Source organism: Cryptomeria japonica, chromosome 10, assembly GCF_030272615.1.
Source record: "Cryptomeria japonica chromosome 10, Sugi_1.0, whole genome shotgun sequence".
NCBI lineage: Eukaryota > Viridiplantae > Streptophyta > Pinopsida > Cupressales > Cupressaceae > Cryptomeria > Cryptomeria japonica.
Genome location: NC_081414.1, coordinates 35,012,415 through 35,029,323, shown reverse-complemented (window position 1 = coordinate 35,029,323; position 16,909 = coordinate 35,012,415). Strand labels below are relative to the sequence as shown.

The 16,909-nt window shown below is 36.4% G+C and overlaps 2 protein-coding genes across 10 annotated transcripts in view; one reads left to right on the top strand and one right to left on the bottom strand.

Moving 5' to 3' along the window:
- LOC131038229 (uncharacterized) overlaps positions 1–10,652 on the top strand; it is a 54,904-nt gene extending 44,252 nt beyond the window's left edge. For all 9 annotated transcript variants that reach the window (XM_057970596.2, XM_057970594.2, XM_057970593.2 and 6 more), the window contains 3 exons: positions 9,694–9,781; positions 10,000–10,084; positions 10,196–10,652. In XM_057970596.2, the coding sequence (XP_057826579.2) occupies positions 9,694–9,781; positions 10,000–10,084; positions 10,196–10,285 (263 nt within the window). In that variant the 3' untranslated portion in view covers positions 10,286–10,652. The remainder of the gene's footprint in view (positions 1–9,693; positions 9,782–9,999; positions 10,085–10,195) is intronic.
- A 1,182-nt stretch (positions 10,653–11,834) lies between these two features.
- Positions 11,835–12,419, bottom strand: LOC131038206 (T-complex protein 1 subunit theta-like). Its single transcript, XM_057970559.2, has one exon. It carries the CDS (start codon positions 12,417–12,419, stop codon positions 11,835–11,837), a length of 585 nt encoding a protein of 194 aa, XP_057826542.2.
- Positions 12,420–16,909: the final 4,490 nt, after the last annotated feature.

Below are 16,909 nucleotides of genomic sequence, written 5' to 3'. Positions count from 1 at the left end.
AAATCGCATTTGGCCTGCTGGGGAGAAAGGGTAGAGTGGTTAGACCTACAGGTAATTGATGTCTGAGCCCTTTGTCATTGTTGTCAAAGGGGGAGATAGTGCATGTTTTGAGCCCGGATTGTGGAAAAAGAGCTCGGATTGTGAATAATATGTATTGACATCAATGCCAAAGGGGGAGATTGTTGGCATTGTATTGTCATTGATGTCAACCGATACCGGTATGCAGATTGTTGGCATGTTGATGTCAACCGGTAAGCAAGCAAAACCGGTAAGTGTGGTCCGGGATAGCATGTCCTAACCGGCAGAACAGAGAACTACACGATATGGAGGTTAACCGGTTAGTGTATACTAGTATACCGGTAGCATGTTCAGTCGGTGACCAAAGTTTGAACTGACACAATCAAGTGAGCTGGATGTTGATAGAGGTGTCATGTGGACTCTAGGTGGCGAACATGCAGTGGTAGGTGGATGGTGCGTCAGCGAGGTAGTTGCCGACTAGGTCGGTATCAAATGTCGACTACAAAAATCATGGATTGGTTGCAGAGGATTGCGGCTCAAACTGGATCGAAGGGCAGAGAGTTTATTCTTTGACATTATGATCGAAGCAGGATATCTGATGGTCTTGTTGATTTGGAGAAAGAAACAGTCAGATCATTCATTGTGATTGACAAAATCAAGACCGATGAACAAAGTCTAGTTTGCTAAATATAGTAAACGTTTATAGGAAGAATTAAAAAGGACAGAGCTTTTTTCTGACCTATTGTAGGTTGTTGATTCAAGAAGATGAGATCCGATTTGATACGGATTGTGGTTGGTGAAGAAAACCCTAAGCACGTGAAGTTTGAGTTTTTGTTTTGGCGGGAAAGCATGTGTATTAATATGCAGATCTAAGACTTAAGCTTTGTGAAGAAAAGAAAGAGGATGATAGATGATTGATGAGAAAGTGTGATTCTGCCAGGTGAGAGTTGATCAGTCTGAGTGTTGATAGCAAAATATTGAAGTGACTGAGTGTTAGTCGAAGAACTGGTAAGAAGGGTTTAAGCGGCAAGGTTTAAGGTAACTGATAGACAGTTACAGAGAGTAACAGTTCATCTAATGAAAGATCCCAAATGGATCCTTTTGCTGTTGCTGTTGTAAATTCTTAATTAAACATACTATATTTTTGTAATTTTCCGGTGATCTTATAGAATAGAAAAAAGTTGGAGAAAGGGATTGTTTCTTTTTGGGTTTTGATGTTATAAGTAAAGTAATTGATAAATAGCAACAACTGTGAAATAAAACAGTAAACAATGTTCATATGTAAGAACACACAAGCAATCTGAAAATGTTGCAAATCATACTAGGCAAATAACCTAGTTTTGTATTCAACAAGAATCCATACATTTATTTGGAGCCGTTCTCAATCTGGATTGATGCCAGATGGAGGAATATTACTGGCAACAAACAAGGAAGACCAAATAAGCTGAATACAACCCTTCAAGCCAACATACAAACAAGGTGTGGTTGCAAAGGAGGCGTGGATGCTGCTGCAAATCATGTGCCAACTGAAATAGACTAGCCGCCTTGTTGAAACCCCCAATATGCACGCTGAATCTTCAGGACAAGGAGATGTGTCTTCTACCTCTAACAATCTCTGTGCAATCTTGGATAAATCCACTGTCAACTCCTGTTGAGGGTTACGTCCCAGCAAGCTCAGACCTGGGGTTTGCGTCCTAGACCAAAATCACTCTTCCAGAGCAATTCCCAAATTCGCAAGTTTCAAAATGATCAAAGATGCTATCAACTAGGTTTTCATCAACTTATAACTCCTTTCCCTTTGCAAATCGAACCCCAAAGAATAATAGAGCTTGCGCTTTATAATTAAAGTGACACTTTCCCAATTATGGCGTCAAACTATAGAAAAATATCACTTTATTGCGAATAAATAGCTTCAAGCATCCAAAAAGACTCCGGGAGGTGAGAATCATGTAGCAAAGTTCAAGACCTTTCCAACGAGCTATAACACATAGGCATATCAAACCAGATGAAGCCAAAAACCCCTTATTACTCTGAAATGGCTATATGCATAGCCTTATTTTAATTTATTTAATCGCTAACTTAGGAAATATTTAAATATATTAAAATATTTCCATAGATCCAATAATAGCCCAAAATAACCAACCAAACATGAATTTGACTTTGTCACCTGTCTGTGACTGATGCCGGACAAGATGGGCCAACTGGCAGTCCCATCCCTAAAATCTAGGGATGCTCCTAGAAACTAGGAAACACACCCAATCTTCCTGAAACTGAAACCATGGTATGGTCCTGTGGAACCTCAAATATGGAAATTGCCACAACCTCCTAAAAAGTAGGGAATCTCCCTAAAATCAAGGAACTGCTCCCAACGGCCCACAAACTGCCTGAAACACCAACTTCGGATACTGAATACCCTGTGTGAGTCTCTATCCACCACTGCCAGCCTACGAGATCCAAATAATAGACCATCCCACTACTCTTCTCCTGTCACCTAGAAAGGGGACATTACATCTAACCAACAATGTCTGAATCGATAAGATAGCATCAGAGAGTGAAGGAGAGCAGACAGAGTGTGAGAGGATATCTAGCAAGGCAGAAACTAAGTTAAAAAGATTCAAACAGAGCAAACTTAGGAAATGTAGAGAAGAGAAGCAGTGTGACAGAAAAGAGTTTAACCGGCAGAGAGAATTGTTTTAAATGATCTCGTGTTGTTTGTGGCGACACTGAGGTGACCGCATAAACTAAATATCATTTTGCCCGTTTCATCTCTAACTATACAGCCATACCCAGCGGTGCTTGGATTGCCTTTTGCAGCCCCATCGAAATTTAACTTAAGTCACCCATCACCTGGAGCCTCCCATGTGACTCGAGATCGTTTGACCTCCTTATACATGATATTGATATTAGGAGGCTTCAATGATCCCCATTCCTTTTGAATCCGCTTATCCCACTCAAAAATGAATTCAATTTTCCTGCCATAGGCCTTTGTATTGGCTACTTCACTTATTCCTGCTTTGATTTTGTCGATCACTTTCTCAATGGGAAGCTCTTTTTCTTAAAAAATTCTTCGATTCCGTTCTTTCCATATTTGCCATATCAGCATCGATGGCGATATCTTCCATACAACCCCCCAAACCGAATTCCTATATAGTCTCGACCATCTTTTAATACAGTTTTCTAGATAGTCATTTGTTGCGGATACCCATTCTGACATAACCAATTCCAACAACGCTTTGCAAAGGGACAATCATAAAGTAAATGGTTAGTAGTTTCCTCATTTTGTTTGCATAGTACACATACCGTTGGACCATAGATACAATACAATTTCAACCGCTCGCCTGTAAGAATCCTTCCGTGTAATACTGTCCACAAGAAGGCTCCCACCCTGGGAGCCACCATCTTGTCCCAACAAAGATGGATTGGCCAGTCTTTATCCTCCTCTTCTAAGCATTGGACATGATAGCCCAATTTGGCAGAGTATTCGCCAGACCGAGCTCCGCGCCATACAATTTCATCGGCAACCTATTGAATGGTAATTCTTCTATCCCTTAAAATTTCATCCAATTTCCTTTGATCATCACTGGTCATGCTCTCCGTCCTAATCAAAATCCATTCATAAATTCCACTGCTTGGGTATGTTTCTCTGACTTAATATGCCACAAATTCTCCGTAAGCTAGCTCTGCCTCCTTCATCCAATCTGTTTGACTAACCAACTTGCTTATGTTCTCGTGTCCGTCCCATGAGTCAAACCAGAAATTCGCCTTTTTCCCATCTCCAATTTTCCAGGTCAAACGATCTGTTATTATAGGTCTGCATTCCCTCATAAATTTCCATATTGCTGACCCACCATTAGTGCTGTTCATTGTGAGGATTCTACTGGGATCTCCATTATCTAGATACTTTTTCTGCATAATCTTGCACCAAATCTTCTCGGGGGATCTGTACATCTTCCATATGAGTTTCACCCCTAAAGCCAGGTTTTGCCTTTCCATACTTCTCAATCCCGCCCCTCCATTCGTCTTTGATTTGCACACCAAGTTCCATTTGAGAAGTGGGATCTTCTTCACTTGTTTAGCTCCCTCCCATAAGAGTTTTTTGAAAAAGCTTTCCAGCACTTGTAAAGCTTTGCTAGATAATTTGAAAACTGACATGGCGTAGATGGGCATAGCCGCCGCCAATACTGACTTGATGAGCTGTATTCTACCAAGTAATGAGAGCCATTTGTGTTTCCATAATTCCATCTTGTGCCTACACTTCGAGATCAGATCTTCCCATACTGTTGTTCTGGCAGCTCCAGAGAATAGTGGGACCCCAAGATACTTAGTCGGCAATTTGCCAAATCTACCACCCTAGCAATTTAGCAATTCTCCTCTATGTTGCCATTTTTGTATTGAAAAAGATTACTTCTGTTTTCTTCTCATTAATATGCTGCCTAGCCGTGGATGCAAAGAGTTCTAGCTCTTCCTTGATAACCTCTGCCTCCCTAACAATGGCCTCCCCAAACAACGTCGTATCATCAGCGAATTGGGAATGCGTGATTTAATTCAACCCTTCGTGAACTGTGATCTCTTTCCAAATAGCAACCTCTCTTAAGTTGATGATGTGTTTGTTAAAAGACTCCGCCATGAGAACAAAAAGGAAAGGTGACATCGGATCACCTTGTCTCAAGCTGTTCTTACTCTTGAAAAAACCATATAGTGCTTCTTTCACAGCTATAGAGAAATGGGGAGAGCATATGCAGATTTCGATCATTCTGATCCAGCTTTTGTCAAAGCCCATTCTTTCCAGCACCCCGAATAAGAAGTCCCAATGTACTTCATATGCCTTGGAGATGTCAAGCTTAACTATCATCGCCTTTTTTCTATCACTGACTATGGAGTGTATTGTCTCAAATGCAAGAATGATGCTGTCAGCTATTTCTCGTCCCGGTACGAAGCCATTCTACTCCAAAGAGATTAGCTTCAGCAGTATTTTATTTAATCTATTAGCTATAGCCTTGGTTATTATCTTATACACTGCGTTACATAATGATATGGGCCTATAATCTTCAAATGTATTCCCTCTTTCCTTCTTTGGGATGATAGTGATTATAGTATTATTAATCTCCTTGACAAACTTACCTTTAATTCGTCCCTGCTCGATAATTTTGCACAAATCTGATTTGATGAATTCCCAACAATTTTGATAAAATCTTGCAAGGAAGCCATCCGGCCCGAGAGCTTTATCCGGATGGAGCCCAAATACCGCAGCCCTAACCTCCTCTTTTGTAAATGGTGCCATTAGCATCAGGTTGTCCTCTTGTGATATCAACTTAGGGGTGGCCTCCAACATCAGCTCCCTAAGATTTTCATCAGTCCTTTCATTCGTATTCAAGATTTTCTCAAAGTATTCCACGACCACCTGACCAATGCTATCCCTATCTTTGATACTGACTCCATTCCTTGAGGTAATTTCGCAGATCAGATTTTGTGCTTTTCTTGCTTTGACTGAAGCATGGAAGAACTTTGTATTTCTATCACCTTCATTAATCCACAACTCCCTAGCTTTATCTCTCCAATAGATTTCTTCTCTGGCTAACACCTCAGACAACATCTCTTTTAGCACCTTCTTTTGACTGAAGTCTTCCACATTCATCCCATCAGCAAATACTTTCCTATTGAGGGCCTCCAATTCTGCTTCTAGTCGTTCTTTCTCCAAAAAAAAATTCTCAAAAACCTCCTTATTCCACACTCTAAGTGGATGTTTAATAAATGATATCTTTTTCAAAAAAACAGAAACTAGGCGTACCTTTAATATAGCTACAATGATTCCACCATTCTTCCAATTGCTCCCTTAATGATTTGTCTCTCCACTACATATTCTGGAACTTTAAGTACCCGCTGCCACCTTGAATAGCTACTCCAATTTCCAGCTGTACCGGGTAGTGGTCTGAGATACTAAAAGGCAATACTTTTGATGAGATCTGAATCCCTTTCATCATCCAGTAATTGCCGATCAAGAATCTATCCAGACGTTCCGCAATGTTGGAGAATCCTATCGTCTGATTCGTCCATTTGAGCCACCCTTCAGTCGGTTTACAGTCTAAGACTTCAATTCTTTGCACGAAGTTCTTGAAATCCAACATGTCCTTTGTGATTTTGTTCGCTCCACCATTCTTTTCCGTGAGATCCAAAATTGCATTGAAATCTTCCCCCTTTATTATCTTTTTATTACCGCATGCCAATAGAGACTGATATATCTCCTCCGAAAGATTCGTTTTCTCTTGAGATTGGGTAGGTCCGTATACATTCCACAATTCGAATTCACACTGCCTGCATTTGCTGCGCACCAAACATGATAAGCAATTGCTCCCACCTTTCAGACACTCAACTAATAATCATATATTATTAAGTATTTATATTTACTATAAATTAAATTATAAAATATAAAATATAAAACATTATACTATTAATCTATTACAATGTATATTTAATATTTTAAACATTTATTAAACATTATAAATTAAATTATGTATATTATAACCATCATATTAAAAAATTAAAATTATGTATTCTAATTAACAAATAAAAATTTTAAAACCTAAAACTATTAAAAAAAATCTATTTGAAACAATTAAATCGTATGTAGCCGAAGACATTACAAATAAATAAATAAATAAAAAATAAAACCATTAGCCAAAGACATTACAAATAAATAAATAAATAAAACTATTGCCGCGCGACCAAAAAAACTTGGATTTCTCCTTCTTTCTTCTCTGCAACGACCCGAATATCTCCAGTCGCGCTTGTTTTCAATTTGATCGTGCCAGTCTTACCGCCGCACGAAAATTTTGTATAGGGGATGACTTGTAGCAGGCGGGTGTTATACTATGCTTGCTCGTTCACTGATTGGATCGAGAGGGAGTTCGGCCCATAGAGAGTGTGTCACACTTTCATCCAGAAAGAAGTCACGATCACCCTTTTCTCAGCTTCTAAGGTGGAGCCGAGCAGAACATGCAAGAGCCCTAGGGGCAACTTTCGTTTTCATGACAAATAGCAGATTCACAGCTTATTTGTACATTTTAGTGGGCATTTTAGGGTTTTTGCGGGCTGTTTAGGGATGCCTGATATGTTCACGGTTTTTTTCCGATTAGACACGCGATTTTTTGGGGATTAAAACACGTTAAGAATCGTTGACCGATTTTGGCGATTTATTTGGGGAAAAAATCGGTGCCGGCGACGATTCCCGATTAATCGCGTCTGATCGCGATTTTTTCCAGATTTACGCTTTTCACCCAGGTATTTATAATGGTACATCAAAGATTTTACTTGACTAGCATATAGTTACTTGTATGATTAGTTCAGTCTTGATCAACTGAATGGAATGTCTTTTTTTCACTTACACAAAGCTGAAAATTCTGGGACCAGAAAATTGCAATTATCAAGTAAAAGAAATTGTGATAGTGTGGTATAACGATTACTGTGGAGAAATGGTAAAATTAATTGTGATATTTGCAAGCCATATATCATTCTCCCTGCTTGAACGATGTGTTGTGTGAATCCATTGGCAAGTACCTTGGATTCAAATATTATTGGTTACTTTTGTACTTTGAATCAGTTTAAGTCTTGTTATAACTTGAGAAATAATGGAGCAAACTTCTGCCCTCAGGTGTCTTTAGTTAAATAGATCATGATGGCATGCAGACTGTTGCAAGATTAAACTTGAAGCAATTGGATAAAAATTAAAAAGTTAATTTTTATGGAAGGGTTAGAATTGAATTGAACAATCACCTTGATAGATCACATACTTTCATGACGTGAAGGAGATCCTTCAGGTTTTAACATCATATGTATTGAAGCCAACGGTTCTTTGTATAATGACAGGTTCAAGAATTGGCCATGTAATCGAAAGGCATCTCAAGTCAAGATCATACTTAATTTGGCTGTGGAAGGTCCTTTAGTGAAGACAAAAGGCACACTCTTTAATCATTGATATTAGATAAGAGTGGTGGTATTAGAGAGGGTGTTGATTACCAAGTTTTTTGATATATGCATTGAGGAAAATGGATAGTATGTGGAAGGCAGTGATTGGGGGGCCAATCCATAATAGAGAAAGTTATGTTTTCTACCATTTTCTTAAGTACCAAACCGAAGACAATCTTGGAAGTATTGATCTAAGCTTCCCAATAGTTAGAATCATAGTTACCAGGGTAATTGGCTTGAGGGGCAGGTTATGTGCTGGTTTTCAATATTGCTTGTGTGCACATGCAGGCAAGCCAGCAGATAGATAGAATAGGCTGCAAAAAGCCTGCAATTGTTTAGGTTTGTACCCTCTTCACTTCTACCGCTTTGAGGTCTTTGGAAAGATAAATGCATACACCCACACATTTATTACAGTTTATTTTTATGTCTCTTTTCGAGGCTAACTGCAGGTTCTCAAGGCCTTTCTCAAAAATGTCTCCTGGTTCCAAGATGTGTCTCTGGTGTCAAGAGATGCATCTCCTGGTTGTTATTGTCATATTTGTTGAGTCATCAGCTCCAGGGCCAATGCAAGGTTTTCTGTGTGAAAGCATTGTTCCATTTTGTTTGATATGGCCAGGCATAGACACGTAAGCAGTGAAGATAGGGTTTTTGTGGAAGATTGAACTTTGGAAACAAGAAACAAATAAACTAAGGTCATATATTCAAAGCAATTGACATGACAGTTGATTTTTTTTCGAATTTTGAAGGCATCCATGGCTGAGAGAAATTCATCATGCTGAGACAAAGCTTTTCAATAAAAAAATAAAGATAGATTCCAGCTGATGAGCTTTAATTGAGAATCTGAGATCCTATATACCGACCAGTCAATCCAGCAATTGCTAATCTAGTGATTATTGTCAAAAATTGATAGGATGTTAAATTCCAGATCTACTATGCCAAATTGTAGTACATCAACAATAGGTTAGGGCTCCAAAAAGGTGCTAGAGTATAATTGCTATAGAGAATAGTGTAAAAATAATTAAGATATCCAAGGACCATGGTCTTGTTTTCTAGTAGTAGTATAATGCAAAATTTGCTTAGGGGGTGATTGATAATAATGTCATAAATCATTTGACTCGGCATAAATTTAAATTGATGAACAAACAAAAGTTCACAGCCTTTAATCTGCAGACATTTTGCACTTTGTTTTGTTAAATCTCTTGATATCACAGACATGTTTTCCTCATTTTTTTGCCTATTAATGGCCTAAAAAGAATTGGTCAAGAGTTAAAATTTATTACAGAAGCAAAACATATTGGATTAAATTTTGGCCAGAATAAAAAAATATAACAAACTTAAAAGAAAAATAGACAGTAAAAAAAAGCGTTCTTTAAAATAAAGTAGACCTGCACAAACTATTTAAGTAGGGAAAATGCAAGGAGGCAAGATAAATGCTCATACAGCACATCCAAGACGGCTTTTTCAAGGTTTCTAGACATTGAAGAACCTGGAACAAAAAAGAATCATTTCTCCATGGCTAAAGTCAACTGTTTTTTCAGGAATATCATCTAGTTTTTTTGGAAATGAGGCTTAAAAAGTGGGATCATCTCTCTAAATTGGGCAACAAGCACTTTGATGCACTAAGTGGTCTTCAGTTTTTTTGTGACTCATCTGTCTGAATGGTCAGAACGTTATTCCTTTATGTGATTGTTTTGTTCTACCATGGCTTCACAGGTGCAAATCGTTATTTTGTTTTATGTTCAAACGATTCACTAGCACTTGGTGGGGGTGGGCACTTTGCACTTTACTTGGATGGAGATCTGTAAGTTTTCCTTTAAAGTATCCATCCTTTCTTCTGAATCAAGAGATATTTTATATAAAGTTGTGATCTAGGTGTAGGAAACCCAAACAAAAAAGAAGCAAGTTCTTGCACATGGTAAACATAAGAAAGAACAGAGTGAAGAAATTCAGAATGCTTTAGCAAGCAAGGGAGACGAGGTGAAATATTTTAATTCAGGCTGTCAATTGATATATTTTAAGGTTGCGTGGATCAAGTGGATACTGTGAGACATTTGGCAACTCTTGCTTGGCCCGAACAGAAGATTTTGAGTTGAAGGATGTGGAGGTGCTTTTTCTTTCCATTATACTTAACCCTTTGAGTTATTCAAGGCTTACACATTCTCTCTTTTGCTAAGGAATTCACTATTTCCACATGCTAATATTTATTACCTAACAGCTATGGGGCTTTGCATATGCATCAAAATATTTATCAACAATGGCTTCATACGGTGAACCTCAGGAACCTCCAGGAATCTTTAGATGGTAGCATGAATTTTTAACATATTGTGAACGGTTTAACCATTCTGTAGTCTTTTCGTATAGTGGATATGGTTCGGAATATACTTGTGTAGTCTGGATCATTTCCAGAAATTACCAATGTTATAATTTGAGTCTTGTACAGCCAATGTTAAATGGACCATTCAACTTCCTTCATATGTTTCATTTGTAAATATCCAAAGCAAGACATTTTCCATGGCATGAATTTGTAGACTGCCAAACTTTGATACCTTGGAATTTAGATTTATGTAACATTTGATCCTGTTCGGAAGATGTTTAAATGTTAATTATAACATTCTTTCAAACAAGGAGCTGAATAAGAGTAGTCATTATCATCTGATACTTTTTGGTATCCATTCATACGTGTATTTCTATGCTATTTTAAGCTTGAAAAAGCTAAGTTGGAGTTCCTATAATTCAAGCATTTCACATCATGACTGATATGTTAGACATTTGTCTTAAATTGTGAAAAAAATTGCATACCGATTGGGTTAGGTTTGATGGATTAAAAAAAAACTGTTCTTCAAATCATAGGAATGTAATATTTATTTCAGTAAATTTGTGGCTTACTATGTCATACTTAATCATTATAATGGTTGTTTGTTCAAATTTTTTCCCTTCTGGTTTTGTAATCACTTCAAAAAAACTTCCACATATACTTGTGCATGTTTGTACTTATGAAGAAAATACAAATTCTCTTTAGTATATGCTACAATACATAAGTCATCATAATAAGATTATATATGCTACAACACCTAAGTTATTACAATAAGTGTATATGTTGCAATAAAATTATGCACGACAGTACACAGTTACCTTACTGCAATAAGGTTTCACATTAACTACAGACAATTATATGTGGAAGCTTTTCCAAGCATCTGTAAGTGAAATTTTCTACAAATCTTGGATGGGCATGAGTGGAAGATTCCACAAAGTACACTACCTTAATATCAGTTTTTTGTTTGTGTATCTGCTAATCTCTTTTTGTTCTTTTTCATTTCTATAATTTGCACTTTGTTTCAACATTTTGTTTCCTTCAATGTAATGGCATAACTATATTTTGGGGGTTTTGTCTTGGGACTGCTCGAGGCTCTTAAATAATTAAGAGTAGATAAAATGAATTTGAAACAGGATTAAAGATTCAGATAATAAACAAGACTCTTAACACCAGATTTATAGTGGTTCACCAATATGGGTACATCCACTTTCGAGCAAGGGAAAAACTCTTATTGATCATTGTTTTTATACAGCAGCAGCTTCAGCTATATAATGCAATACAAATTTCTATTCTATCCGCAAATATATCCATATCACCAAAAGAAGTCGAAGAGACAAACTATTGGAGGGAAAAAGAAGTGAGTCTGTTGGACTTTGCATAACCAACAATCTCCCACTTGAAGTCCAATTCATATCGCTATGAACAATGATATCCCCTGCATTTCCATTCTTGACGTCTGTTTGAAAACAAGCTCAGAGTCTAAGCTATACAAAACTTTAGATTCTCCAAATTTTGTTTAAGAACACTTCGGATGAGTTATTCAAGCTATGTCACAGTCAATAAAACTTAGCAGCTGTTTATCACTCTGAATCATGACAGTACCCTTAGTACACTGAGTTGATGTGTCCACACCTTTACCAAACACTGCAATCTTGACTCTCTCCACATGCTTGATTATTCTCAAAGCATCAGTTTTCAGTACCATATCGTGAAACACACTGCATTCATGCAGTCCTCCCCCAAACAGTTTGGCAACTCGCACCTTATCCACATTGAAATTCACTGTATTCTTGGGACAAACTTGAATACGGGCATCTGCAACAAGGGAACACAAAATGCTTTCTTGTTCAAATTGTTTACTGGCAACAAGAGCGTTCATTATGAGGATTACTTGCTCTTCAATATATATCTCCAAGAGACATAGACCTGTTTTGACTTCTTGTTCATCTCCACCTAATATGTTGTCCAAAGCCTTGTAAATGATTTCAGGCTCGGCGGAGCAACCAAACATGATATGGCTCTTTCCTGAAATAGTAGGCCCGTACATCATAACAGTGCGTTTCCCACCTAATTTTACACTATCAACCCTTGCTTGCACAATTTTTGTAAAATGTAGAGAGCCCATCACTCTGGGTGTCAGAAACCCCATCAAGTTTGAAATCCCTGTAATCCAAATCCATTCTCACCCACATGGGATGCCCCTACCCTTGCAACACGTGAATTGCCTTGTCTTTTGCTCCTCTGCCAGGGCATTGGTGGATCCATCCCACAACTTCAATGGGGTGCTCTGTACCTACCAAACCAAATCTGCAAATGGGACTCCTCATGCCATTTCCATTCTGCCTCAAAGGAGACAATGTCATTCCAAGTGCTATCTTCTGACTGACATCTCGGACCCTATCCCTCGTAATCTTGCTTTTGTGACCCCTACCAACACCTCTTACCCCAGGCTTGGGATCTTTTGCATCACCTTCTCACTTGAACCAAATTTAGCATCTTCAAGCAAAAGCTCTGAATAAAGTCGAGTCTAGTTAAGAAGTGCCTCCAATCTGCTAAAGACTAAAACACCAATCCGTTGAGTTCCATTTTCCTTTTGTTTTTCATTTTCCTCCTCTCATTTTATTCGTTCTTCCTCTAAATGTTTCTCTTCTATGGCTAGAGCCTAGATCTTTTGGAATCCGCAAAACTTCCCCATCACATGGGGATTCATTCTCTTTCAAATCAATCCGCAGATCATTTTTAGATTTTCCCTCATCTTCCAATACAGATATTTAATGAATCTGCAGATCCTTCAACCTTGGTAGAATTTGTATCTCCTTCAACCTCGGTAGCCACAACATTAACCATTTTCAAATTGTCTTTCATTTCTTGCATCTGCTACAGATACTCCATGTCACTGCCAGACATTGTTGGGCTTCTATTAGATTCTAACATGCTAGCTACATCATCTAAATTGCTCATCTCACATGAAGCCTCAGTGGAGGCTTGCTCCAGCTCATTGGCAGAAAACTTCTCACTCTCAGATTGCTCCAAAGCCCGTTTTCAAACAGCCAAGGCTTCACACAATGTTAGAGATTGCATAGGCAATGAAAGAGTCGACATGGGATGAACAACTCCCACTTGAGTGTGGCTCTCTACTACATACAAGGTGTGTAATTTGTTGCCCCAAGCAATTACCAAAGTCCCTTTTGTTACTTTCCATCTATTGGATTCAAAAGTGACTCCAGATCCTTGAGAATCCAATTGTCCAGCTAAAACCAAATTTTGTTTGAGTTGGGGAAGATATCTGACATCTTGTAGCAGCCAATTATATCCATTTGTTAGTTGTAACAAAATATCCCCTTTGCTAATAATATCACAAGATTTTTTATTTCCAAAAATTTAAAATAACCTTATCGAAGTCGCCGCTTTGTAGATTTTGAAATTTTCCTTGCAGAGTGACATGAAACGATGTTCCTAAGTCAAGCACACAAACATCGGTTGTAGTTTCTTCTGTGGTTAGAATAAGAACACTTGCATCTTCTTTTTATGCTACATTGGGTTCATCTTCTCTTCGCTGATTTTAGTCTTCTTATAAGACCAGCAATGCTTTTTGATATGGCCTTGCTTGCGACAATACCAGCAACCAATATCTCTACTTCCAGATTTGGATTTTGATCTTCCTCATGATTTCCCACAACCTCTTGGACTCTTCTCTCTTTACTTTGATCTTCCCGTCTTCTACATTCAAAATATAGTCTAACCCGTGCTCTTCCTTCACATTTCTTTGCTTATAATTACACCAACAACGTCATCAAATTTTGATGTATTTGAACCAAAAACAGAGTTACTAGCTACCATAACCAAGCTGTTCCAACTTTCTAGCTAAAAACACATAATTAATAGAGCCTGAACCTCTTCATCAAACTTTACTTTTACAAAAATAACTGACTGATAACTGTATTAAAATCATTTGAATGGTCTGCTTCAAAGCCACCATCAACCATTTTCATATTAAACAACCACTAAATTGAAAATACCTTATTCAATGCTGAGGGCTTTTCATACAACCTATCTGATGCACTCATCAAATCAGCAGTTGTTGCTTTAGATATGTTAAACGTATAGATAGGGATAAGCAAAACCAAATGGCTTCCAATGCTTTTCTATCTAGAATATCGCAATCTTCATTTAACATAACTGTTGGTTTCTTTGTTGTAGCATGTAATGGTTGCCACAAATCTTTCAGATATAACCAATCCTAGATGTGGCCATTGAACTTTTTGACCTTTCCTTCTTCAAACGATATTGCTCCCACTCAAACTTGAATCTCTCTTGTCAAATGATTGAGCACCATTGCTCTGATATCAATTGTTAAACAATTAAGAGAAGATCAAATGAGTTTGAAACATAATTAAAGATTCAAAAAATAAACAAGACATAACACCAAATTTATGGTGGTTCACCAATATGACTACATCCACTTTCAAGCACTTTCAAGCATGGGAAAAACTCTTATTAACAGCTTCAACTATATAATGCAATACAAATGACTATTTTATCCACAAATATATACATCACCAAAAGAAGTCGAAGAGAAACTATTGGGGGAAAAAGAAGTGAATTTGACATAACCAACAGAGGCTAGATGGATGCTAATATCTGAGTAGGAAATGGCATGAGCTTTGCTCATATTACTTTGGAAGTTCTTCGAGATTGGACTTTTTCCCATGGTGTTTGGGTCTATAAGGAAATTCTTGATGTGGATTAAAATTAACTTACCATGCTCAAAGATATCTTTTAGTGACATATAATGTTGACTTTCTATACTTATTATATTTTAATTCTTAGCACATCATTCTATTGGATGAAATATGTGAACAGTCTTATTAAGTGTGTGATGCAAGCTATAGAATATATAAATTTTTATTTTAACTATAAAAAATTAAATAGTGCAAACTTATTTTTCTATCACTTATTTATTTTATTTATTATATTTTTTTTAAATATCTATTTTTTAATTATATATCTAATGCAATGGATTTTATTCATTAAATCAAATTTCAAGTCTACTAATGATTGTAATGGCATGAACTCTATTATATACACCATGATAGTCATTTTCTATGTGGCAAAGTAAGTTAATAAGAAAATAAATCTTTGTTTTGATAAAATTAACTTCAAATTTATTTTGTCTCCTTAAATTTATGAGTCTCTTGCTTTATTTTACTTTAGAATTATTATATACATACATACAAACATGAAAATATAAATTTTCATTTTTGGTTCAGAATATTTTATATTATCTATATTATTTATTTTGTTTTTATCTAAAGAACTAATTTATTTTTGTATGCAACTTTTAATTTTATTTTTAAAAAGTCATTATTCATTATTTGGATAATTCTTTTGTTACTTATATATTACTTTAATTGTTGATTTTCTAATCAATGATATGTATTTTAAAGATTTAATGTCTTTATCTTGAAGAACTATGCTATTTTTGTATGCCACTTTGAATTTTATTTTTTTTAAAGTCATTATTGATTATTTGGATAATTCTTATGTTACTTATAATAGTCAATTTCTAATATTTAAAAATATAAGTCTTTATATATATATGACACCTAAGTCTCCCATGCTTTGCTCCCATTTAGTACACCTCTAAAAATAATGTCTATGCAATGTATCATATACATTCAATTTTTTTTCTACGGTTGGCTCTTTAACCCCAATTCATTTTACTTTTCATTGCCAAGTTCCTAAGCTATATCCATCTTGGTTAGCTTGTTAAGGCATGTTGATTTATATTATATATTTATTTTGAACAAAAAATGTAGTTGCATCATCTATAATGCTTTATGCAATGGCAATTACCAAAAAAAAACCCTTAGGAAAAACAAATGATTTAAACTTAATAAAATTGACCATGTTTGGACATCTCTACGGGCTATTAATACAAGAGGAGACAAGACAATTAATCAAGTCATAAAGTTGTCCCTATTACTCTTTCCCATTGTCCTATATTTGAACTAGATGTTGAAATAATCATTCGTCTAACTAGCAAGTTAATAAGTGATTTGTTGATTCAAGTGAGCAAAAGTTTGATGGTTGGTCATTTGATTGGTATTAACCATATGTGGTTAGATATCACTTTAGTGTTGTTAATAATTTGTTTGTTATATTGATGTAACACCTTTTTTGTCCTTTTGTCTTTTTTTTTTGTTTCACCACATCTTATTATATTAATGGAAAGAAAATTAGTTTGTTAGTTTCTCAAATTAATAGTTATTGTAAATAATAGTAGATTTCAAAAGGAGAGCATCTTCAATGATATTCTATGATTTCCATCTTAAGATGGTCATAAAATTTATTGTCCAGTCATTATTTTTATTTTTTTAAAACAAAAGTGGCAAGCCACTGATATAAATATTAATAAGATAACTGATTCAAGAGCTCAATAGGGAAAGAATCAGGAAGAAAATCCTATATCCTTGTTCAAATACAATGAACAAAGTGGAAAAAAGGCATGAGAAGGAGCCCCCCAAATATCCAAAGAGAGAGATAGAACCTGCCTATAGTACAAGCCTCTTAGAGGCCAAATTTAGAGTGGCGGGTCGGGACAAGTCCGAAAGA